The sequence below is a fragment of the Budorcas taxicolor genome, chromosome 4 (genome assembly GCF_023091745.1).
Source record: "Budorcas taxicolor isolate Tak-1 chromosome 4, Takin1.1, whole genome shotgun sequence".
NCBI lineage: Eukaryota > Metazoa > Chordata > Mammalia > Artiodactyla > Bovidae > Budorcas > Budorcas taxicolor.
In genome coordinates, this window is record NC_068913.1 from 22,602,278 (window position 1) to 22,629,400 (window position 27,123).

General features: G+C 38.7%; 1 protein-coding gene across 1 annotated transcript in view; it reads left to right on the forward strand.

Annotated features, from left to right (window-relative positions):
• Nucleotides 1-371: 371 nt before the first annotated feature.
• SCIN (scinderin) overlaps nucleotides 372-27,123 on the forward strand; it is a 77,975-nt gene continuing 51,223 nt past the window's right edge. Inside the window, exons 1-4 of the mRNA XM_052638580.1 lie at nucleotides 372-570; nucleotides 9,912-10,066; nucleotides 14,731-14,892; nucleotides 26,598-26,747. Of these exons, the coding sequence (XP_052494540.1) occupies nucleotides 372-570; nucleotides 9,912-10,066; nucleotides 14,731-14,892; nucleotides 26,598-26,747 (666 nt within the window). The remainder of the gene's footprint in view (nucleotides 571-9,911; nucleotides 10,067-14,730; nucleotides 14,893-26,597; nucleotides 26,748-27,123) is intronic.

A 27,123-nucleotide genomic window follows, 5' to 3' on the forward strand; every position in this document is an offset into this window, starting at 1 on the left:
TTGATCTCCTCCATCTGTTGCCAAGGAAAATGTCCTTCCTGGGAGGACGCATTTCCTGGATTTTCAGTAAGTTCTCTCAGGATCTCTACGATTTCTGAGATTCCGATTCCCCTCGGGCTGCAGGAAAGGGCGCAGGAGGTTGGTACAGGATGCTGAGCTTAGGCTGAGAAAGGATTGCCTCTTCGTTAGTAACTCCTGCCTGGTCACTTGGCCCCTCCCGTTTGGGGGCCCCGCCCCCTCCTCCGCCTCCCCGCAGAGCAAACCTTATAAAACCGCTGCGACCTGGGTCCATCCAATCGGTCTGGGTTCAGTCCGACTCCCAGGTCAGCGAGATCCCGCGCCCACTCCCCGGAACATCGCGTGCCCGAGTTATGGCCCAGGGGCTGTACCACGAGGAGTTCGCCCGCGCGGGCAAGCGGGCGGGGCTGCAGGTCTGGAGAATTGAGAAGCTGGAGCTGGTGCCGGTGCCCGAGAGCGCGTACGGCGACTTCTACGTCGGGGATGCCTACCTGGTGCTCCACACGACGCAGGCCAGCCGGGGCTTCACCTACCGCCTGCACTTCTGGCTGGGTAAGGGGCCAGCGTGCCGCGGGGCCGGCTCGGGGAGGGGCGAGGCCGCCCGGGGATTGCGAGTGGCGGGCTGGGGGAGGCAGCGCTAGCGGGACCCCCCTGGAGACCTGTCGCGCCGGTTGCGCCCCGGTGGGCGCCCCCTCCAACTCTGGGGTTGGACACCTTCCACTCGCGAGAGTCCGCGCCTGCAAACGCGGCAGCGAACGCAGGGCGCGGCGAAGTGGGGGAGCAGTCTTACCTCCGTCGCTTTGACCTTTGTCGAGTCCACCTCCCAGGTTTTGCAGCTGGTTCCTCTAGCTTCTCCCCCTTTCACCTTGCAGTCTCCAAACTCCCGCTTCCTCCCAGGGCGGCTGCCAGCCGCGCCCTGGGGCCGGCCAAGTTAGGCTCACCTTCCGACAAGTTCAGTCCTGGTTTCCCTGTCAGCAAGGAGATGAAGTCAAACAAGTTTGTGGGCATTCGCCCGCAGCCGCGGGAAATCCTTTAAAATATATATATATGTTTTGTTTTGTTTTGTTTTGTTTTCCCTTGGACTCAGCTTAGCGTTCTCTTGTAATTGCAACGGTTAAGTAAGTTCTTGGCTGCTTTAAAAATCATATTCCAAGCCTGCACCGCGCTGCTTGCAGCTTTGGTGAACAGAAATTCCTCTTGATTAGGATGCTGGCGGCCGTATCAATACAAAGTAAATAACTTTCTATGGCAGATTTTGTATTTAGATGAGTCGCTTTATAATGGCTGTTTTCATATTTATTCCTTACGTGTTTGAACAAGGACACAGTTTGAAACAAAACAGCTCCTTCATCGGTTGTAATTATTTTGGGCTTCACCCGCACCGGGCTCTTGGGACACTGGGCCTTGTGTGCTCTACTTTTGCCACCTTCTACTTTTACTCGTAAACATCCTGAATGTCTAACCTCTCCCTGTGAGATCCTGTGCCACTGGGCACACCCCGTCTAACAACACACCGATTATCTGAGCCTTATTGCCTTCCTTGAGAATCAGCTTGCCTCCCCTAGATTGTGTTTATTTTTAGTTTTATTCATTATGGGGAAAACACACAAAACCACATACATATACATTTTGAAGTCCCTGAAAGTCGTTTTTCCTTCCTAACATTTGAAGATTTTGAGGCAAGATGGTAGAGAACAGTGAGAAATGATGTTCTCAATATTAGCCACCACCTGGAGCAAACACTTCCAAATGAGAAATCCATACAGGGAGACAGGACTGTAACATTTATTTGATACTAAAATTTTGTGCCTGCTTGAGGAGGCTGAGGCTGAGATCCAAATTCATTGTGGTTTTCTAGTGTAATGTCACTATTCCTTTTATCACAGACAATGATCTGTTTATGTTTTATACCAAGAATCACCCCACTGAAATCTTAATGAATAACTTATGTTCATGAATGAGTGATGCCACATAGAGTAGTAATGCCTTCACGTTGGTCCTTCTGTTTAGAACTTAGTTCTGCAATGAGTAAAAGTGTCATAAATGAATGAATGAATGAATCAGACTTCAGAAAGGGAAGAGAAACTAAACTGATGTAGTTCATCAGTTTCAAAAAATGTAATAGAAATACTTGGGCAGAAACATTTTATGATCTTAAAGATCTATAAAAACTGAACTTAATAGTGCGTTAATTAATAGGTTAATTTAGTAACTTTCAATGTGTCCAGCACTGTGTAAGGCATTTTTGCATACGAATAACTTAAGGAACTTCCCTGAAAGTTTACAATCTCAATAATGCAATAAAACAAAAGTGATAGAACACAGGTAAAATGTGATGAGCGCCAGTAAAGAGACACAAAGTGTCTGTGGTCACTGGAAAGCAGAAAAGCCTTGATGGAAAAAAAGGAAAATGGGGGGAGTTGGGAGGGATTGTGTGATAGAAACTCATGGGAAATGTGGAAAGTTTAGAGCACAGTAGCCGGCAGGACCTGTAAATATAACTAGACCTCAATGTGGGCTTCCCAAGCGGCACAGTGGTTAAAGAACCCTTGTCAATGCAGTAGACACAGGAGATGGGAGTTCGATCTCTGGGTTGGGAAGATCCCCTGGAGGAAAAAATGACAACCCACTCCAGTATTCTTGCCTGGGAAATCCCCTGGACAGAGGAGCCTGACAGGCTACTGTCCACGGAGTAGCAAAGAGTCAGATACGACTGAGCACAGGCACACCATTAGACCTCAATTTGGGTGAATTCATGAGGTTTGTTCAGAAAAACAGATTGAGAGCACCTTCCAAGAGGGAGAGCTGAAAGTTCAAGGGAAGAGAAAGCCTGACTAAAGGAAGTCAGTGGAGAGGAAGATGAAAGAGAATAGAGTTAAAATCAGCCTGGAATGAGAAGGAGCATGGCATAGAAATGAAGAAACAGGCCAGCTGAGAGGAAGAAAAGGGAAACAGGAAGAAGTGGGACCCCAAAGAGGAGAACAGAAGAAGAGTTATCTTCCCTAGCCTCCCCCTCAGTGTCTTTCCATAATACCCTCGCATATCTCAGATCTTTTTATTTGATTTTTTTTTTTCCTTTACAAAGTAAGCATTTATTGCATGTAATTTAGAAGTTGTTGCATTGGTTCTTCCTGAAAAAAAATTTTAGCTTTGTACCTACCAGTTTAAATGCATCTACCAACTAGTCTGTGCTGGGTGCTATATCAAGGCACTGAATCCAAAAAACGGGGTGAGAGTACACAACACACAATACGAAGAACTTATACACTGGCTGGGGAGGATGCTGAGAAACTGGAGCTTTATACATTGCTTGTGGTGGGGGTGGAATATAAAATGTACAACCATTATGGAAAAGACTTTGGCAGTTTCTTATGAAACTGAACATGCAACTTCCATGTGACCCCGTAGTTGCATTCACTGGTATTTAATCCAGAGAAATTTCAGATTCATGCAAGAACCAATACATTGATGTCGTAGCAGCTTTATTTGAATAGACAAAAATTTCAGTCAGCGCGCATAACTTTCAACAGGTTACTGATTAAACAAGTGGCACGTCTATACCAAGGACTAATACTCAACAACAAAAAAGAACAAACTTTTTTTAAAATTAATTGTTATTGGAGTATAGTTGCTTTACAATGTTATGTTAGTTTCTATTGTACAGCAAAGTGAATCAACTATACATATGTATATATATATATACACATACTCTTTTTTTTTTAATTTCCTCCCCATTTAGGTCACCACCAAGCACTGAGTAGAGTTCCCTGAGCTATCCAGTACGTTCTTATTAGTAATCTATTATATACATAGTGTCAATAGAATATATGTGTCAATCGCAATCTCCCCATTCATCCCACTCTCCTTCCCCACGTGGTGTCCATACATTTGTTCTCTGTGGCTCTGTCTCTATTTCTGTTTTGCAAATAAGATCATCAATACCATTTTTCTAGCTTCCACATATATGCGCTAATATATATTTGTTTTTCTCTTTCTGACGTCACTCTGGATGAGAGCCCCAAACTCCAGATAAACACAAGTCAGATGAATCCCTTAGGGAATTATGCCTAATGGGAAGAAGAAAAACAACACCAGAAGGTCTGATGCTCTATGATTCTACTCATATAACAGTTAAAAAATCTAGATTCATTGCTACCAGAGGTTAAGGATGAGGTGAGGAAGGAGTGGTTCAGGTGGGAGGTGGGTGGAGTTTTAAAAAGGCACCATGAGGGATTTTTTGGTGATGGAACTATACAGTGTCTTGACTATGATGGTGGGTATGTAAATTTACACATGTGATAAAATTATATTTAATTAATGTACAAATGCAGATGACTACAAGTAAAATTGGGGAAATATGAAAAATGTAAGTGGATTGTATCAGTGTCAATATCCTGGTTGTGGCAGTCTGTGCTGTCCTGTACTTATATACTTATACTTTAATGTATGTATACTGAATTAGTGGGGAAGGCAATGGCACCCCACTCCAGTACTCTTGCCTGGAAAATCCCATGGACGAAAGAGCCTGGTAGGCTGCAGTCCATAGGGTCGCGAAGAGTCAGACACGACTGAACAAATTCACTTTCACTTTTCACTTTCATGCGTTGGAGAAGGAAATGGCAACCCACTCCAGTGTTCTTGCCTGGAGAATCCCAGGGATGGGGGGAGCCTGGTGGGCTGCTGTCTATGGGGTCGCACAGAGTCGGACACGACTGAAGCGACTTAGCAGCAGCGGCATACTGAATTAGTATACATACAGTATACTAATTTAGTATACTAAACTATGCATACGAAAGTTTTACAAAATGTTCCGTTTGAGGAAACTTGGTCTATTGATCCATCTGTCTATTCTTCAACCAGTACCATACTATCTTAATTAATTATTGTGCCTGTATAAGAAAACTTAATATCAGAGTTAGTTTTTTTACCTTATTTTTCTTTGTCAGGATTGCTTTAGCTACTCCAGAGACTATCCCTTTTCACATTAATTTTATAACAAATTCATGTGATCTGTAATAAACCTTGATATGATTTTGATAGGAACAGCATTAAGTCTATAGTTTAATTTGGGGAAAATTGACATATTTATTATATTACAAGACTTACAATTCATGAACACTGTCTTTACTAAGGTCTTTGATTTTTGTCATCATTTTGTAGTTGTTAGCATGTAGATCATACTTGTTTTGTTAAACATATTCCTGAGTATTTCAATTTCTTTGAAGTGACGGAAAATGGTATTGTGCTTTCAATTTCAATTTCTGCGTGTTCATTGTTTCTATATAAAAATGAGACTGCTTTTTGTTATTGATTAATATTTATCATGCTATCTTGCTGAATGCATTTATTCTTAAGGGTTTGTTTTATTCTTAGGATTTTCTATGCAGATCATCCTGTCATTCCTAAATAGACACATTGTTTTATTCCTTTACAATCTCTATGTTTTTTATTTCTTTTGCCTACCTTTCTGCAGTAGTGAGAACTTCCCGTGTTATGTTCGGTAAGAGTACTTGCCTTGTTCCCCATCTTTGGGGGAAAGGATTCAGTCCTTGATCATTAAAAATTATGCTAGCTTTAGGTTTTTTGAAGATGCTGTTTATTTAAGTTGATAATTTTCCCCTGTATTCCAGACTTGCCGAGAGCTTTTATCATGAATGGATATTCCATTAACCTAGTCATTAAACCTCTCTTTTTATTATGTTTTATATATAAAATCATCACATCCTCAAAACAATTTCAGGAAGTTTACAGCATATGGCTTCCCAAGGTGCTCAGTGATAAAAGAATCTGCCTTCAGTGCAGGAGATGCAAATTAGATCCCTAGGTCGGGAAGATTCCCTTGAGAAGGAATTGACAACTCACTCCAGTATTCTTGCCTGGAAAATCCCATGGACAGAGGAGCTTGGCGGGCTTCAGTCCATGGGTGTTACAAAAGAGTCATACACGACTTGGAGGCTAAACATACAGCATATATACAAATAAAATATAACACAATATAATGTAAATAACGTAACATAAAACAATATAACATGAAAGGCATTGGGAAAATCAGCATGGGAAAAATAAATGAAGTCATAAGAACTCATTCCAAACACAGTAGTTTTTGTACACTTATGAGAATTTCATCATGCTATAACTGATTTTGATTCTAGTTTCTATATTCAAAAGCTAGTATTGGTTTCATTAAGACCTTTCAGCCTGTTTAGAAGACTCTGGTTTACTCATACCGACATTCCCTGGCCTAGCACAGTTCATAGGCATCAACAAATTATAGGATAATTTAATTAACTTACTTCCAGTTCATTCATTAATCATATACCTTTCCATTTGTATCTACCTCAAGAAACTCGGATTTCGACTTGTTCTCAAGTAAGAATATGTGTATCAGATGCATCATCCTTAACACCTTTCCTATTAAGGCTGATTTAAGTTTCCTCCTTTAACATCTTTGCCTTCATTGATAATCTAATTTATGGATGGGGAAGTGGACGGAAGAATGACACTCGAGCCCTTTCAGACTGCAAAATCGCATGTGTTTTTTGTGTGTGTTAAGTAATTTCCTTTGACCGCAACGAGTTCATAAAATTGATACCTAGCTACTGATTTTTTTTTTCTGAGAAGATAGTACACCAGTCTTCTTTGAGAGTAAGAGAGGAGTTATAAATAAATCCAATTCTTTCTTTAATATACTTGACTGACTTCCTTTCTTCAACTTTAGTGAATACTCCTAGTTGGGGTTCCAGGTGAACTGTAGTATTGTTATAGCTTCTAAATATTTATGTGTCAATTATCCAGGGAGGAAAATTACATTCCCCAGTCACCTCAAACTTGTACTGCTCGTGAGAGTCTGAGTTTTTATGACCTCAAGGAAGTTACTTTTTCTGTCTAAGCCTCCATGTCCTCTGCTGTAACATGGTAGAAAATGATTTCTGCTGCATTGGGTTATTTGAAGATTAAAGCAGATCATTAATGTAAAACACTAGCACAATGTCTGGCCCATAGCAAGGGTGCTATAAATGTATTTTTAGCTACTATTATTTCTAGAATCATTAACAGTTTTCACACAGGTTGCTGCTGCTAAGTCACTTCAGTCGTGTCCAACTCTGCAACCCCATAGACGGCAGCCCACCAGGCTCCCCCTCCCTGGGATTCTCCAGGCAAGAACACTGGAGTGGGTTGTCATTTCCTTCTCCAATGCATGAAAATGAAAAGTGAAAGTGAAGTCGCTCAGTTGCATCCGACTCTTCGCGACCCCATGGACTGCAGCCTACCAGGCTCCTCCATCCATAGGATTTTCCAGGCAAGAGTACCGGAGTGGGGTGCCATTGCCTTCTCCTTTCACACAGGTTAGGTATAGTAAAAGTTTTTAAATGTCTTATAAATTTTGAGGTCCTCTCAGGACTGTCCTGGTTCTGATCTTTGTGTACACTGAGGACACTGGGTCTTGAGAATTGGTGTTTTGACCTCAGTGAGGTTGCCTGGATCAGGTCTGTATTAGAATTATGAAAATTAAATGTGTGTTATATGTTAAATTCCCAGGATAATACTGCATATGTTAACATTCAAAAGATGTGAGCATGCTGCTTCTTTTATTCTCCCTTTTCCTTCAGAGAATATTATCTGATGCCAGTAAGATAGTGAAGTGGGGACACCGGGACTCAAACACAGGGGAAAGCTTAAGATATGAGGGAAATTATCAGCTCTGTAGTCCTAGAAGCGATCTTTATGTTTATCTTAAGAACACAGTGTCTGGACTTAAAAAAAAGAGTATTGGCATATCCCAACAATCTGTACTGTTCTAGGATTTTATCGCTTAGGAGTGAATATGATTCGAACTTAATACATTTTTGTTGTTGTTCATTTGCTAAGTTACATCTGACTCTTTTGTGACCCCATGGACTCTAGCCCATCAGGCCCTCTGTCCATGGGATTTTCCAGGCAAGAATACTGGAGTGGGTTGCCATTTCCTTCTCCAGAGGATCTTTCTGACCCAGGAATCGAACCCACATCTCCTGCATTGACAGATAGATTCTTTTGCACTGAGCCACCAGGGAAGCCTCATCTTTAAAACTGTCAAATCAGAAAAAGACAGATCCATCTCTTGATCTTAAACATGGTACTCAGGTAAATTGCTTGAGAAAATTGGATTCCAAAGATTACATGTGGAGAATTTTGAAGTATGACCATATTCCACTGAAGTTCAGAGAAGCCCAAATAAAAGAATTATGGACTGACTGACAGCTGTGTGTTGAGCTTTTTGAAAGGGCTATCTTATCTTGAAGATTATGACTTTGGAGGAACTAAGGTGCTTGGCAGTGGAAAGATTCAGAACATGTGGAATTCCTTAAAAATGTATTGACTTAATTATGCCTATGTTGCACATACTTATAAAAAAAAACCCTTTATACTTTAAAAAATAGGAATAAGTTCAAGTTACATTAATTTTCCCATTCTCAAAGTGCTGTTTAGTTCTGGCCTATGATGTTTGTATTCCTTACAAATATTAATATATTGACATGCTAGAAATCTGGAGATTAATGCTGAGAAAAATGTTTTGACAGCCTGATCTTATCGACTGTACCAAATGAATCTGAATCCTACTGGAATATATTGTTATATCATCCTGAACATATCTGGACAGTGGTGATTCAAGGTTTAAAAAAAACACTAGAAAGCAGGTACAGAGCAATTCTTTTAGTTATTAGAAAAATAGTATTTTATATTGCATCATTTCTGCTGAAAGATTGTTCTGTTGAAGAGGAACAATTTATACATAAATTTATGGTTCAGTTCAGTCACTCACTCATATCTGACTCTTTGCGACCCCATGAATCACAGCATGCCAGGCCTCCCTGTCCATCACCAACTCCCGGAGTTAAGGTGGTCATGCCATACGGCCATCTCATCCTCTGTCGTCCCCTTCTCCTCCTGCCCCCAATCCCTCCCAGCATCAGAGTCTTTTCCAATGAGTCAACTCTTCGCATGAGGTGGCCAAAGTACTGGAGTTTCAGCTTTAGCATCATTCCTTCCAAAGGAATCCCAGGGCTGATCTCCTTTAGAATGGACTGATTGGATCTCCTTGCAGTCCAAGGGACTCTCAAGAGTCTTCTCCAACACCACAATTCAAAAGCATCCATTCTTTGGCGCTCAGCTTTCTTCACAGTCCAACTCTCACATCCATACATGACCACTGGAAAAACCATAGCCTTGACTAGATGGACTTTTGTTGGCAAAGTAATGTCTCTGCTTTTTAATATGCTATCTAGGTTGGTCATAACTTTCCTTCCAAGGAGTAAGCATCTTTTAATTTCATGGCTGCAGTCACCATCTGCAGTGATTTTGGAGCCCCCCCAAAATAAAGTCTGACACTGTTTCCCCAATTCCCCATCTATTTCCCATGAAGTGATGGGACCAGATGCCATGATCTTAGTTTTCTGAATGTTGAACTTTAAGCCAACTTTTTCAGTCTCCTCTTTTACTTTCATCAAGAGGCTTTTTAGTTCCTCTTCACTTTCTGCCATAAGGGTGGTGTCATCTGCATATCTGAGGTTATTGATATTTCTCCCGGCAATCTTAATTCCAGCTTGTGCTTCCTCCAGCCCAGCATTTCTCAAGATGTACTCTGCATATAAGTTAAATAAGCAGGGTGACAATATACAGCCTTGACGTACTCCTTTTCCTATTTGGAACCAGTCTGTTGTTCCATGTCCAGTTCTAACTGTTGCTTCCTGACTTGTATAGGCTTCTCAAGAGGCAGGTCAGATGGTCTGGTATTCCCATCTCTTTCAGAATTTTCCACAGTTTATTGTGATCCACACAGTATAATTCAAAGATAGTTTCTGAGTTTTCTGTCTCTCAGTTGACAAATGAGATACTGTCATTTGCTGTTTTAGGAAAGGAATGTACTCAGGATGAAAGCACAGCAGCTGCCATCTTTACTGTTCAGATGGATGACTACTTGGGTGGCAAACCTGTGCAGAACAGAGAACTTCAAGGCTATGAGTCTACGGATTTTGTTGGCTACTTTAGAGGAGGTCTGAAATACAAGGTAAGCAGCTCCCTCATTGTTTTATGACCCCCTTGAAGGCGATGGCACCCCACTCCAGTACTCTTGCCTGGGAAATCCCATGGACAGAGGAGCCTGGTAGGCTGCGGTCCATGGGGTTGCGAAGAGTCGGACACGACTGAGCAACTTCCCTTTCCCTTTCTCTTCCTATGCATCCTTGATAGATTAAAAGTTCATTGAGGGCAGGTTTTTGTTTTTTTTTTAATTGGAAGATAATTGCTTTACCCTATTGTGTTGGCTTCTGGCATACAGCAATGTGAATCAGCCGTAAGTATACACGTCTTCTTCCTCTTGAACCTCCCCTCCGTGCCCCCACCAGCTCATCCCACCCCTCGGGTTGTCACAGAGCACCGGGTTGAGCTCCTTGTGCTTGTACAGCAGCTTCCCATGGCTGGCTATTTTACACATGGTGGTATATGTCAATGCTACTTAAACCGAGTGAAGTAATTCAGAAAGAGGGCGGGGTATTTCGCTTTCATTTGAATCTATTTTGTTCACTGATATAGCCCCAGGACTCTCTAGACACATAAGAGGTACTTGATAAATGTTTGTGGAATATATGGTATAATGTGTGACATATTCTGACTTAATCTCATTTGGCAGGGTAATTTTTAATGAAGTTAAGTAAATATAGGCAACATGGACATTAATAGTGTTTATCTTTTGCTATTCTAAAGAATCTCTGAATTTGCTACAAATAACCCATGACTCTGGAATTTCAGTTGTTCTGGAATATATGAATCCAGTATTTATAGCAATTATAACTTCAGTGAATACATAGAACTATACATACATTTCCCAAATAGCTTAGTTTGATGTTAGAAATGTTGCAAATGAAACCACTGAATTGAACATACGTGTGGTTCAGCCTCAAACTCCTACACATATACTGGCATACACACGTTATCCCCACCCCCACCCCCGCCCACACACACACACACACACACACACACACACACTCACACACAGTCACAGAGTTTATGTGTTTTAGCCTGAAACTCATCATCAAATGACTTTACTTTGGAAATAAACAAGTAAAATATCAGATAATTCACTATCTCTATACCTTTAAGGCAACTGTCAGTAAAGGATAGCTTTTTTGGGAATTCTCTCAGTGACCCTTGCAGATTGTCCATCGTTCATTATTCCCCATGCCCCTAAGAATGTTCAGTTAAAGTGTGAAGAATACCTTCCCGACAAACACCCCAGAAACAGTCTTTTTTAAAATCAAACGTGCTTTGACAGCAGTCTGTGAGACCCTACCACCTCACCCCTCCAGTATATTAGCCCTGTGGAGACCTTAAACTTCAGAAGTAAACTACTAAACTAGAATTCTGACTCTAGTCTAGAGACTATTAAATATGAAACTATTCCTTTTATTTAATTCACATGAGTTACTTTTATGTCAAATGATCCTGAAATATACTGTATATTAGTGAATCCAAGATTTAGAGTAAGCTCGGCTTGTATTACTGAATGCATGTACTGTACCATCATCCTGGTTATGAACCCATTTCTGTCACATGTAGCTTGTTTGCCTCAGGAGAAACAGGTTTTCTGTGCTCAGTTTCCTCAAGTGTGCAACAGGGTAACAACAGCTTTCTTGTGTAGGTATCATAAGGATTAGATTAAATGATAAAAATGTGTATGTTATAGTGCATATGCAATCATTTGAGATTCATGCTTATTAATTCTTCTGGTATTAGTGGGTCTTCTGAAATCAAATTTCTGGAAATTAGTGGACATGACAAAAGTAATTTTACAGTTATTGAATAATTGTCTTCTAATTGTCAACATTAAAAGCACCACAAATCAGCATTTTTGAGAAAGAGGATATTTGCACATAGAGGTCAAATTTATCAGCAAAAAAATCAGTTTACTATCTTATCATTAGTGACATTAACCAGATGGTAACATGTGTAGTTGTAGCTAGACTTGATAGGAGATGTGGAAACAGAGATCATTTTCCCACCCCCCGGAACAGCAAAGATTATTATTATTATGTTATACTTAATTTCATGCTTTTAGGGATGTACTAAGCACTTCACATGTGTCATCTCATTTAATTAAAAAAAAAAAAAAAAGCCCTGTAGTACAGTTTCTATCATTAGCATCCTATTAAGATAAGTACGTGGAAGCTTAGAGAGCTTAATTTGTGAAGGTTTCATAGGTGCTATATGACTGAATTGGGTGACTGACTCCAGTGCCTAAGCTAGAAACTGATATTAATGATGCTTTCAATATAAGTAAATGGTTCAAATGTCTGGATGAATTTTTTATTTAAGAATACCTTTTGAAAAGGATATTGTGTCTATTTGAAATGAGTAAAACTTGGCAAAGTCTACCATTACCAAATCAGCAATGGTCACATGTAGTTGCCATATGTAGTATAAAGATGTAGCTAGGAAACATTGAGACCATCTTCCCATGTCCCATGTCATTTAATTGTCTTGTGGTTTTTTTGCTCTGTGAAAGTTTTACAGGGAGTTGGGGAGGAGTTATACAGGATTAATTACTTACTACTGCTTCCTTTTATTATATCTCTGGCTAAGCCCCTTTCCCAGCTTGAACAAGACCCAGCCCCAACTGTGGTCGTAAATAGCAACAATTAGACATCTGTCAGCCAGTAAAACAGTATTTATGGTGCCCTTGGTGTAGAAGATCATTCACCTTGCTTTCATTCTGTAAAGTAGGTAGAAGGAGACTGGGTGTTTCTAGGGTTCGTTCAAGCAATGTTCACAGAAGAATTAAGTACTTTCTGATATGGATATATGTGAAACTTGTTTTTTGTTCATTTTTGGCATCAAACATTAGAGACAAAATTAATTTTTAAAATACCATTAAATGTTCACAGACTATATAGATATATAACTCTGATAGTTCACTGTATGAAATTATCCTAATATTATATATTTATTTTCAGCCTAAGTCAACTCTATATTTTATGACTTTTTTCAGAGCACAGTGTTCTTACACTATTTTTTGTTATCAGATCACAGTATAATTCTTATTTTAAAAAATTAAAATGGCCAAGCATAAGTAATATGTAGATGAAAAACTTTATTTTTATTGTATACTACTTTGTGCTGTCAAGAAATATGGCGATCCTTTTAAAATTATGAACTGGGAAATTATTATGTGTTTGTAAAAGCTTGTGGTTATAGTTATCCTGAAGTCAATATTTAAGCCTGTACTAATAAAACTTTTATATTCATGAGGGCCTTTTGGAAAAGCGGAGAAGTCTAAAAGTCATTGGAAATTTAAAGAATGTGCTATTAATTATATATGAAGCTTGACCTCTTTCTTTGTATATGTTGATGTAATAAACTTGAAATTTGGATTATTTAATAGACTTCATTTTTCAAAGCTTTTATTTGATGTGAGCCATTTATTTTTAAAGGCTTTATTGAATTTGTTACCATATTCTTTCTGTTTTATGTTTTTGGTTGTTTGGCCCTGAGGATGTGGGATCTTAACTCTCCAACCTGGGACTGAACTCGCACCCCTGCATTGGAAGGCAGAGTCTTAACCACTGGACTCTGGAGAAGTCCCATATAGACTTTTTATACTGCTAATTTTCTTTCCATATTATCATGGGAGGACTTTGATTAATAAATAACAGATTTATTTCCACTACACCTTTATTTTGCAAATTCAGTTCAGTTCAGTTCAGTTCAGTCGCTCAGTTGTGTCCGACTCTGCGACCTCATGAATCGCAGCACGCCAGGCCTCCCTGTCCATCACCATCTCCTGGAGTTCACTCAAACGCATGTCCTTCGAGTCGGTGATGCCATCCAGCCATCTCATCCTCTGTCGTCCCCTTTTCCTCCTGCCCCCAATCCCTCCCAGCATCAGAGTCTTTAATTATGGAAGTAAATAAATATTGTTGTACCTAACATTTTAATTCAAGAAAAGAATGAAAAGCTTGAAAAAGCTGAAAGCCAATTTCAAATGATGGAAGAAGATGTGCTTGATACAGTTCATCTTTTTTCGTCACCATTTCTTAGTTCAACGTGGTTGGACTTTGATTTTCTTTTTGTTTTGATGGGGATAAGCAACCAATTTAGACTGTAAATACTTAGGCCTGGCATGTTTTGTAAACTCTTTTTACCTAAATAAATAGATAAATAAGACAGGTGATTACTTAATGTAAAATCAAGGACTAAGATTAGAAGCAGCCCATACCTGGCAAGCACTCAGGTCCTTCGTCTGTCTTGAGGCTGTGACCGTGGGAATTTCATGCTGCCTGGTTCCCGGGCCCCCTTCGTGTATGCTTGTGACCTCTGACTCTCTAACCTCCTATCACCTTTTCCTCTGAAATCCTTATCTGCCTTCTCATTCAGTGTTTTGAGAATCATTAGTTCCCCAAAGGAAAAGAATAACAACTCTTTTCTGTTTATTTAGCAGATTTTATATATTGAGGTATTAACTGGAATGGTTAAAATAGGAAGGACAAAGCCTAAAATAAAACAATTACCTATTGATTTGCCTGTTGGAAATTCTCTTCTGTGTATTTAATTTTTCACACGCACTTGGCTGTTTTCTCTTGGCCTAGCAAGCAGTTTGGTACCAACACCAGCGGTTTTCTAAGCTGCCGTGTCAAAGCCTCATCTGTTTTGTTTTGTTTTCTTTCTCTCACTGATCAGGCTGGAGGTGTGGCGTCTGGATTCAATCATGTGCTTACAAATGACTTGACCGCTCAGAGGCTCCTGCATGTGAAAGGTCGCAGAGTTGTCAGGGCCACGGAAGTTCCCCTGAGCTGGGACAGTTTCAACAAGGGTGACTGCTTCATCATTGACCTTGGCGCTGTAAGTTTTATGCTTACCTGGAGATGTCTAGAGGAAGGTAGATTATCTTCAGATCAAATCAGATGTATGTGTTGTGGAAGATACTCACTTTTTCTGCACACTAGAAAGTGGTCATGGCTACGTGAGATGCAGTCATATCATATGACTAGTTGGCAAGTATTTAAATGACACATAAAACTTCAGAAGTTTTTATTTCTTTTGGTAAACTTAATTAGAATGGAGTAATGATTTAGTTCTTCCTTCCATAGAACAGAAATTGAATAATTCTTAATATATTTCCCCTTCTTCTTGAACAAAGCTTCCTCTAATTATTTTTGTCCTGAAATGTGTGTGGGAAAACATTGCTTGAGGGGGAAATTGATTCCTCCAGGAAGCATAGATTCTAGAATTTAGCATGGACGTAGGATGAGTGTAAATAGCCTGCATGAAGGGTATAGGGAAAGTGTTTCAACAGATACTAATATATCCCGTATATCCACACTCATAGTACTATTTCGTACTTGTTAATTCTCTCAGAATTGTTAGAAAAGGCACAAGTACCAATGATAAGCATTATTTTAGTGGGATGGGCAATATCTGACTTAAGTCTTTAAAACTTTGTAAGGTTTCAAAAGTAGAAGGGGAAAAAAAAAGTAGAAATAAAGGGTATTTCCTGCTACTGGAAACCATGTGCAGTGGCAGGGTTGCCCTTTTCTTCTCCAGGGGATCTTCCCAAACCAGGGATCAAACCCATGTCTCCTATATTGCAGGTGGATTCTCTACCACTGAGCCACCAGGGAACAGTGATTCCTACCTAAGTATTTTGTTTTTCTGCCTCTCCTTAGGCAGTATGTTGGGGAAGAGCATCAGTCAGAGGCCAAAAGAGTTTATTTCATGGATATAGAGAGAAGTGATACTAAGGAATATAAAAATGGAACTACACAAAACTCAGTGTGAGCAGTGTTAAGCTGGCAGGAGCACAGAAATTGAATATGCTAAGGTTGTAAATGGTTTGGAAAATGACCCAAATTTTAAACTGCATTGGGTTCTCTAAGAGTCACCTCTACTTTTATTACTACTAGTGTATAATCTGACTGTCTGAGATTGTACTAGCTGTGTGCATAGTTGAGAGTATGCTACTAATGCCCAAAGTGCAATTTCCAGTGTCACATTTAGACACCTACACGCAGAATGGCAGTATTCTTGCCCTGTATTTCACAGTGAATTTCATGGAAATGTCCTTTTCAACTTTAGATGCTATCCTGTTGCCCTAACCAGACTTCCTAACCAGAAGTCCTAACCTTCATATCTAGGCAGAAAACAGATAACTATTCTCTCTCTCCACTCACCAGCAAGCAAAATCATGACATACAAACAGATGATCTGGTGTATTAAGCTGTGCATTTCCAAAGACAGTCACAGCACTTGGAATCTCTCACAGCTAATGTACAATAATTAATTTTCTCTCTTAACTATTTATATTTTATAGCCCTTTATCCCTTTATAATTTACAAAGTTTTTTTATATATAAGGTGATATGGTTCATGGAGAAAGTGGACCTCAGTTTTCATCAAGTTGAATATAATCTCAGGTTCTCGTTTATAAATTTGGGTATTTGATTAGATGTGCTCTGGGGTCCGTAAATACTTCCCATTGATAATGTAATTCATCATTGCTATTACTTGAAAATATTTCTTTCCTAAAAAAAAATTTTTATATATAATGTATTTGCTTTGCAAGTGCAATAATCTCTTTGTCATGAATAGTGTCCAGTTGAACTTTCCAACTCTTTACTCTTTGATGTTCAGCAAGTCATTAACATCTTTGAGCCGTAACTTCCTTGTTTGTTTTTTTTTTCATCTTGACTGTGGTTTCTAGTGACATACTGATCTCAGCTGATGATGATTCAGTCCCGTCTGACACACAATCATATCTGAAAATGGCAGTTACCATCCCAGTTTCCAGGAAAAACCACCTTAGGAGATGTGAGAAAGTCACTTCCGTTAAAGCAGGTTGAGCAGCGATCTGGGATGAGACCTGAATCTTTCTATTCATAGTTTACATCCTTTGCATTCTATGAAGTGTGGTATGGCTCTATACCAGAGTATCTTGCAACAGTTTCAGAATCTGCTTAATTCAGAATAGATTATGTCTAATCTGTCTTAGAATCTACTGATATTAGTATTAATAATGAAATTATTTGGCTTCCCTGGTGATTTAATGGTAAAGAATTTGCCTACAGTATAAGAGACACGGAGATGCAGGTTTGATCCCTGGGTTCAGAATATCCCCTGGAGGAGAAAATGGCAACCTACTCCAGTAGTCTTGCCTGGAAAATCCCATGGACAAAGGAGCCCAGTGGGCTATAGTCCATGGGGTTGCAAAAGCGTTGGACACGACTGAGCAACTAAACAACAATGAAATTGCTTATTATTTTATTGAATAAGTATTGAGTTTCCACAATGGGCTGCATAGTTCAGTGCTGTGCTAGACTGATTATAGCTCTGGTAACATGCTGTCTTCCCATAGGTAATACCTGTCATAGGAATATTCCCCATAAATCCAGGCTCATGTCATAGGGAAGAGTCTCTATAAAAGGTTCAAGGACATTGATCTATTTAATAGTAAATTTTCTTTATTTTATGTAGTTAATATTTCCATTGACTTTCAAGTTATCTCCTGCTCTCGTGGCTGATTGGAAACATTTGGGATAATTTTCTTACATACTTGAAGCTGATTCCCTCTTATGTCGTGAAAATTTCCCACCACTCCTAGAGATATCCTAGTGGGATTCAAGCTCTGAATTCCTAAGTATTTTAGAAAAAACACCCACATGACCTGTGTTTATATTACTAACCTTTAACCAGTTGGTATGTTGCCAAAAGTTTCTAAAAGGTGATAAGATCTTGCAATTACCTTGGGGACTTTATTTTTGGGGTGTGTCACAGTCAGCCAAGAAGAATGGAATCAAAATCTCTGTCATAATATTTCAATAGCAGTTATTGAGGTAACTATTTCATGACCACTTTCTGCTTTAGTGGGCACAAAGGGAAGCCAGTGCTGTTACTTCGCATGTTTCATGACCCAGGTATGAAGAAGATAGGTTGAACATCTAAAGCTGTCATTCAGCTAAAGCCACATGGCCAACACTAAGGTTATGGGTATAACCTACATCCTGTATCTTGATTGTTTGAGGGAAGTGAGCTTTTCTTTTGGATAAACAGTCACTAGTATTAAGGTGATGTGGCATATACCTTAGTAACATTTGGTGTGATAGGATTTTAGACTACAGTAAATATTCCCTAGGGGCTTCCCTGGTGGCTCAGCAGCAAAGAACCTGTCTGCCAGTGCAGGGACGAGGGTTCAGTCCCTGGGTCAGGAAGATCCCCTGGAGAAGGAAATGGCAACCTGCCCCAAGATTTCTTGCTTGGGAAATCCCATGGACAGAAAAGGCTGGCAGGCTATAGTCCATGGGGTCGCAAAAGAGTCGGACCTGATTGCGTGACTGCACAACAATGACAAAATATTCCCCAGACATGACAGCGTAATCTTCTCAACCTAAAGCATGAAATTGCAAAATTATTCATTTAATCACTTTGGAAGTTAAGAGAATTATCGTTTTAGAGGATGATTTGGATAAGTTGTCTTATATTTAGTGTATTTTCAGTAAATAATATGAGACATGGGTAGATTTCAGCAATTTGGAATTTACCGAATTATTGGAAAAATGCTTTTGAAATATATATTTTAATGTTGCTGAATTTATGAATCAGTACTCTCCCACTATTTTTAAAGATATGAGGAATTTGTAGAAATTAATGACATCACAGCTTAATATTGCAACAGAACATCTGTAACCCGAGAATGTGAGTGATAATGAAAAAAAGCCCATATTCTCAAAGTTTGGCATCTGAAGTTAACTCTTTTAGAAGTGTGTATCAGAGCCAGCCACTAGTGGAGAATTAGGTTTCAGAGAAATAGGAATCTGTGCTGAATTTTTTTTTTCTTGTTGGTTATCCATTTTACTTATTTTAAAAAATTTATTTATTTTAAATTGAAGGATAATTGCTGTGGTGGGTTTTCAATCATGATGTTCTGCACGTTCTGTTCCCTTGTTAACTTATTTGGTGAGTTATGCAGTGTTGCCCTACTGCCTTGCTATTTATAATCTATCCTGCCCTCTCTCATAGTCATCTGCTTCAAGAAAGCAGCCTACACTTCCTCATTGACCAGACCTGGTCTTCAACCCACGTCTTCTGACTTTCACTCCCACCGTTTCTTTGAAACTGTACTTCCTATGAGCATCAATGCCTTCTGCTAAATCCAGTGAACTCATTCTTCTACGAGCCTCCTGTGCTGCAGTTGACACTGCGTTGTTGTCATTAAAGCACATCAGATTATCCCACCCACCCCCTCCCCCATCCCAGAGGAAGTGTATGGAATGTTAATGGCCTGGGATGGGGAGAGGGCTGAGAATGAAAGTGTGAGTCTGGCTTGCAGTCTTCAGCCTCCCTCCTCTCTAACCTTCCTAGAGGCATTGACATTTCACTGAATCTTGAGGGCTGGGCTTTGACCTCTATCCTAAGGCATTCGCTGGAACGTATCCTCACTTTGGTCTTCTGAGATGCCCACATCTCCACGGCAAGGCCCTTCCCGGTTCTGTCAGCCGCAACTGTACCCACCCTTAGGCATTCTGCTTAGTTTTTCCCATGCCACATAAAAGTTTTGGGAACAGCGTGTCCAAGTTGTTGCCAATACCTGTTAGTCCAACTGCCTGGACACTGTCCAGAATTGTTTCTGCTCTCATGCTCAGCATCACAGATAAATGTATGACAAACACGTAGGACAAGAAGTTTACCAAGCTCTTCTCAAAGATTCATTGCACCTGGTCATGTTTCCTCGTCCGCTTGTAATGACCTACTTTTTTTGGACCAGACAAACTAGACTTAAACTATTTCACACTGCTGCCCTCTTGGTGGTTCCTGCAGTGCACTCTAGTTCCTAAGGCCAAGACCCTGGTTCTTGGTATACAGATCCGACTTTCTAGACCACATCCTCACTCCTCCCCTGCAAAACCCTTAACTCTGGCAAAATCAAGTTTCTTTTAAATTAACATTTTGTTGGCTTTCAGACTTTGGTCTCTAGTATGACTTAAGGAGGCTAACTTTAAAACTGAAAACTGCAGAATGGTCTTTGTTCTGGATACATTTTTCCTTACTCCAAAGTACTCCACTAGATCTACTGGGGACAACAAGAAGAGAAATGGGAAAGATCAACCTAATTTTAAATCTGTAGAATTTACTCTGCAGTAAAACTATGGACGAATGGCATTTAGTATGTTCTTAGCATGTGTTGGGTGTTTGGAATATAAAGAAAACCAGATGGCCTTTGACCTCAAGGTGCTGTGAAGTGGTGAGAGACACAAACACATACACGAATCAGAGTATGATCAGGTAGAATGTTAGAAGCGCTGGAATAGAGTTACACATGTGCTGTAACTGGAGAATTGATCTCAAGGTATTAGGAATTATATTTTAATTCTCAATCATGGTTTCATACTAGAATCATTTAGAAGAGGTTTTAAGAGTACTGATACCTGTGATTTGATTCCTGAAATTCAGATTTTAAGGTTTTGGAATGGGCCTTTGGTATAGGTTCTTTTTTTTTTTTCTTTTAATTTTTAACTTTTTTTGGCTGTGCCACATGTCACATGGGATTTTAGTTCCTTGACCAGTGATGAAACCCATGTTTCTGCATTGGAAGTGGGAAGTCTTAACCACTGGACTGCCAAGGAAGTCCTAATGTAGATTCTTTTTAAGCCCCACCCCCAGATTATTGAACATTCCCATTTCAAGACGGGAAAGGTCTAAAGGTGCTGGGAAGTTCACAGTCATAGGTCTACAGAACAAATAAGTCCGTTAAAAATAGTTGAGCCACCTACTTATGTGGCTGGTGGAAATTATTTTAATAAGATGTGACTATAAGACTTCCTTGATTTGCTAGGTACTTTGAGTAGAACACAATCTCACCTTCTCTTCTTATGAAAAGTTTGCTCCAAAAGCTGTCACTTGGTCCTGATAAGTGACATCACTGCTGCAGCCATGGTCGAGTTGTGCAAGTCATTTCCCCCCTTCCCTGTCCTCCAGTACCTATCCAAAGGCATGGCTGACCCTCCCTGTAGACTCTGGTCTTATAAATATCCCTCTATTCCTCTGTGCTTCTCCATCAGCACTGCTCTGTCCTCCCTCACACGCAATTCCTCCCTTCTGGTCGCTCAGCGTTCTGTGACCATCCACACCTCTGCGTCCATCTTCTATCCTTCAGTCAGAGACGCTTTTAAAAACACATATGAACATGTGTACGCCCGTGGCGGGTTCACGTTGATGTATGGCAAAACCAATACAATATGCAAAGTAATTAGCCTTCAATTAAAATGAATAAATTAAAATGTAAAAAAACACATGTACATGTCATTGAAGGATACTGAGGTAGTTTGACTTTAAACAACAACAAAATAGAATATAAATGAACATTTGTTTATCCAAAAACTAAAAATCATGTTTTAAAGTTTAAAAATATGGAGATTCTTGGAAATATTGTGCAAGTTAATATCTTTTTTAAAGCAATGCTTAAAGACCCTTCAGCCTAGAGGGGTATCTGAATGAACTTCTGTATTTGGTTAACTAAGGGAGGTCAGTGGTAAAGAACCTGTGTGCAGTGCAGGAGACACGGGCTTGATCTTTGGGTAGGAAAGATCCCCTGGAGATGGAAATGGCAACTTACTCCGGTATTCTTGCCTGGGAAGATTCCATGGACAGAGGAGCCTAGCGGGCTACAGTCCATGGGCTCACGGGAGCCAGACACGACTTAGTGACTAAACAGCAAAGGGAAAACTAAGCACTGGAAACATAAAACCGATCGAAGCGAGGAGAGTAGGAGGTCTGCTCCTCCCACCCCCCGCTTTCATAAACTTTTAGATGTATTTAGAATAAATAGCTTGGAAAAAGGAGCAAGTCCATGCTGAGTTCTTTGCCCATGTTATGAGTCACCATCATTGGAGGGTTCCTTTAAACTCAGCTTCTGAAATCTTGCCTCCCTTCAAGGGCATCATTAACCATTGTTTTATTTCTGCTCTTATTTCCTGTCCCCAAATGAGGTTTGGCTACACTTTGATGTTTGACTTGTTAGCTCTGACCATGTAGTTTAGCAGAAATTTTAGAAACCTCTGGTCTGCCCCCGGTGTGGTTGTTTCTATGAATACCACTCACTTTCTTTTATTTCTTGTTACTGGTGGTCCAAACTAATTGCCAGTAACAGAGTGTCTTTACTCCCTTATTTCTTCCAACTATCCAGAATAATTTTACTTTCCTTAAGTAGTTTGTACATTAAGAGTTAATTGTGGCTTCACAAGTTTCTACTCGAGATGTTCATGATCAATACATGCATCAGCAAATTTCAGCCAAAATTTAAGTGGACTTCAGTCTGAATTGAATGGATAATTCCATATTTACAGGGAGTTTTTATGTCCTTTCCCGCCAAAAATGTAAAGTTTAGTGTTGAGTTATTAAAGTCTCTAGGATCTTAGAAGGTAAAATAGTTGCCCCTGAAACTGTATTTGCTTTATAATTTTCAATGTCCAGTACACTTAAATCAGATTTACAAAAAGTTTATCTAACTACCACTCAAGTATTATAATCAAAACAATTTAAATTATAATGAAAACTTTTTCTGTTTAAAAATACACATCAACCTATCACATCAGTTATATTTTTTAGCTTTGTACAGAATTTCTTATTTTTTAGCCCTTGTCCCCTATAAAAAAGGTTAAGTTGAATTATTAGGGGAGTTTTTCAAGCATGGGGCCAATTGAGTACAAGGTTTCCTCATTTGCAGAGTGGTGAAGTAGTCCTGACCAACTGCCTCTGAATAGGGTGCGTGTTGGGCTAGTGAAGCTTATTAATAGTACTGCACACATGCATTTCATCACTGTAGCACTCTGTTAAAATGAGATGTCTTAAACACATCACCTACATGTGGTAAAATATGAACTGCTCAAAGTGAATGAATTGCTCAAATTATGTTCCAAATTTAAAATATATTTTAGTGTCCATAATTGAACAAACTATGTTTGTATAAAAAACACAGTGTTGAATGAAAAGTGTTTTTTATTAACTTAAAAAGTTTTAATTTTATTTTTTATTAACTTTTTAAACAGTTCTGGCTTTTAGCAATTTAAAGTCCATATTTTATTGCATTTCTTGTCTAAGTTAATCACTGAAAATTAAATCTAGTAAATAAACTATGTTACTTCTAGAAATATCACAAAATAAGGTGAAAATAATAAAAGAGTAAGCATAACACACAACATCCGTTTTCATCCTCAATAAGAAATTTTTTGGCAATGCTTTCTTTGATGATTTAGTCTTCTTTGAGTTAAAAAGAAAACTTCACTTTTAAAAGTTTTATCATTTTTATGAGTTTTTCCTAGATATATTTTTTCTATATTAAAGGTTGAAACTGGTCTCTAAGCAATGGTGAGGAATATTTTCTAAAACTAAATTTATCTGTGAATTGATACTGCACATAAAAAGCTCTCAGAGTTATATCATAGAAAACATTTTGGGGTCCAAGGAATATTATAAAATTCTATGTTAAATAATAATATTTATAAACTTATCATTAACTATTATTCATTTTTAAACATATTTTACCAGGCTTCCTTAATGCTTTACAAACACTAATAAAAACTCAGTTCAGCTGCTCAGTTTTGTCCAACTCTTTGCGACCCCTTGGACTGCAGCACACCGGCTTCCCTGTCCATCACTAACTCCTCAAACTCATGTCCATCGTGTTGGTGATGCCATCCAACCATCTCAACCTCTGTCATCCCCTTCTCCTCCTGCCTTCAATCTTTTCCAGGATCGGGGTCTTTTCAAATGAGTCAGTTCTTCGCATCAGGTGGCCAAAGTATTGGAGCTTCAGTTTCAGCATGAGTCCTTCCAATGAATATTCAGGACTGATTTCCTTTAGGATTGACTGGTTTGATTTCCTTACAGTTAGTGTGATTTTATATAATTTCTTTGAAGTAGGTAAGAGGTCATTTATAAAACTAAAGTAGGGAGAATATAAACATCTGTTGGATGAATATAAAAATACAGAGCAAATCAGTAATGAAAGTGGCTAACAGTCTGAGAAATCTTGAGAGATAATGTCTTATCCACTTCTTATATTTCACTGTAATGTAAATATTAGAAGTTTGTTCTCTCAGATTTACTAAGAAAAAAATCAATTGCAAAATATCATGGAACAAGGTAGAAAAGGTACCTAAGCTAAGAGCCCAAGTGTACTGGCAGAGTAGCCTGCTTTGCTTCATGGGGTAATTAGAAATGATAGATTCCCTGCAACACCTGCTGGGTGCAGTTTGCTCCTAGAGACCAGCAGATGTTCCAGCCCTGGTTTAATGCTTAGAGTTATCAGGGGAGTGTCAATAAACGCAGTTGCCTAGAACACACCTGAGAGTCCCTAAAGGGTAGGCTCAGATATCCATATTTTAAAAAAAAAAAATCACTATCCTACTCTAACATCTGATTTTAATGCTCAGTGATAAGGTATTGGCTGATCATTGGGAACCATTTGTTTTCACTGTTTGTAATTGCTAACGTGGACCTGGTATTCAAATCACCTCTAAATATGAGTCTCATATTCAGAAGCCCAGGTGTAGAAAACAGAAAAAAAAAAAAAGAAGGAAGGAAAAAAAACCCACTCCCTTAACCATGTTGAATAACTAGATCGGATTCTGAAATGGAGGGAGTTGCAAGGCACAGTCCCTTTTTCTTTTATGAATTCCTAATAGTTACATTTTATTCTTGAAAAGGAAAGTGGAGCAGATGAACAAGGAACATGGGAGTTGGGGGTACAGCTTAAGGGGTTAGAGAAACTGTTATTGGCCTGTGTGCTGTGAAGTTGCACCCCCACAGGGAGCCTGCCCAATTTTAGGCAATAGTAAGCTATCTTTGAATGAAGAAACAACTCTGGACTGTATCAGAGAAAAGAGACCGTTTCTCTGATTTTGAGGGTGCTGTTTTATTTTGCTGTTATTAATTTATTCCCTTGTTTGAAAGTTTGCAAACATAAAGTCACATAGTAAAGGGCTGCTAAAGTCTGTCTCCTTTACGCTTAACCACAGTGCAGCCTCCTCTCCAGACTGACTAGACAAGTATGTATGGAAACGTTTTGAAAACCAACGATAATGCAAACATATTATTAGCCTTCGTTATCAGCATGTCAGTCTCTCCTTGCTAGTGTTCACTCATTCCTCTCTATTTCCAACATCTAGCTCCTAATAAGCACTTAATAAATGAGTGACATTATTTTTTTTTAAAAAAAGGATAAAAACACTGACAGATTAAAAACTGAAGGTTTTCTTTCTGCAAATATGTGCCCCTCCCCATGAGATACTGTGTAGCTTTAAAAATCTTTTTCCTGCAAAGGCAGAAACAGAGCTTATAATTTTGTATCTAGTTAAATGGAACCGTATGATTGTGTGGTTTTATTTAAGTCTTTATGATGTACCTGGATATTTTCAACATCAGTGTTTAAACATTATCCTCGATTTCTAACCACTGAAGGATAGTCTGTAGTATCCACATAATGACATTTTTATGTTGATTTCCCTATTGAATGGGCATTTTGTTTTGTTTCTTTGTTTTTGTATCTGATGTCTGATACTTCTATAAAATAGATTCCTAGAAATGGTCCTGATTCTAAAAGCACATGTAATTTTTTGATATGACGCCAGACTGCCGTTGAAAAGAGCCTGTCTCAGTATCTGTCACCTTAATAGTGTGTGATAATACCTACTCCCACATCCCACCAGCCTGGGTACCATTACACTTCTTTATTGTGTTAAATCACATTTAGTGGAGAAAATGACATTTATTGTTACTTTACATTTGTTACTGATACTTTCGGAACACTGTACCTAAGTCCAAAATATATACTGTAATATAAATGGCAAGTAATGTATTTGATTTACTATTTATCAAACTGCTGTTGTTTCTATTTTTTTAAAATTTCTGTTAAAGTATAATTTTTATATTTAAGTATAGTCTCTATATATCATAATTTATATAACTGTTATCCTATTGTTGAGCATTTAATGTCTTTTCAATGCCTTACAAAAATCTCAGCTGTGAAAAATGCCTGTACATGTGTTTTTTTCTCTTCTTTATGAATAATTTATTAAAATAAATTCCAGTTAGTGATATTGTATTACTGGGTCAAAGGTTTAACTTTTTATGACTCAGTAAAGATTGTTAAATTGCTTTACAAAAGTGATATCATTTTTTATGATCAGCAAGATCATATTACTACTGTAATAGATTCTTGACTAACTTTCTGAAGAATGTTAGATTTATTCTAAATTTATATAACTTGTATAAGTTTACTTTCATAAATTGTACTTTGTGGATTATATGCAGAGAATGCTGAGATATGTATTTATATTTTCCATGTTTAAAAAATGCCTACTTTATAATGCTAACTGAAAGCAACAGGATACAGAATGAGGTATAAATTAAATATATCAAATTACATATACCTCAACAATGGATAACTTTAATTTTTATGCCTTTTGTTTTTTCCTAATTAATCGCAGTGTGTATTATACCTGGGCTGAATGTCTGTCATGTATTCTTGAGGTCAAAAGATCTGTCTCTTTCTTTTAGGAAATTTACCAGTGGTGTGGATCCTCTTGCAACAAGTATGAGCGTCTGAAGGCCAGCCAGGTTGCCACTGGCATTCGGGACAATGAAAGGAAAGGAAGATCTCAGCTAACTGTGGTAGAAGAAGGGAGTGAACCATCAGAGCTTATACAGGTATTATGAGTTGTGTAGGTTTTTAAAAGCTTGCCACTCTAAGCTGTATGTGTGAGCGTGTGTGTTAGATTTAATAACATCTCTGATAAGCTCAGATTAGGTAAGAGGATGTATCAGAGTTTTCTAAGTCATGGTACTAGGAGAATAGAGTATCACAACTGTTTTTCCCCACCACTGGAATGACTATCAAAGGAAGCCTTATTCCCTATCTTCTGTGATATTCAAGGACTGATAGGTGGGCAACACCTTTGAGATTGACTGTAAGAAAATATTTTGGAAGAAAAACAATAATGTATTTATTTGAGCTTCTCAACTTTTTTTAATGTAGTGATTTTTTTCAATTTGAAAATTAAGTATTTCATTAAAAGAATGAAAT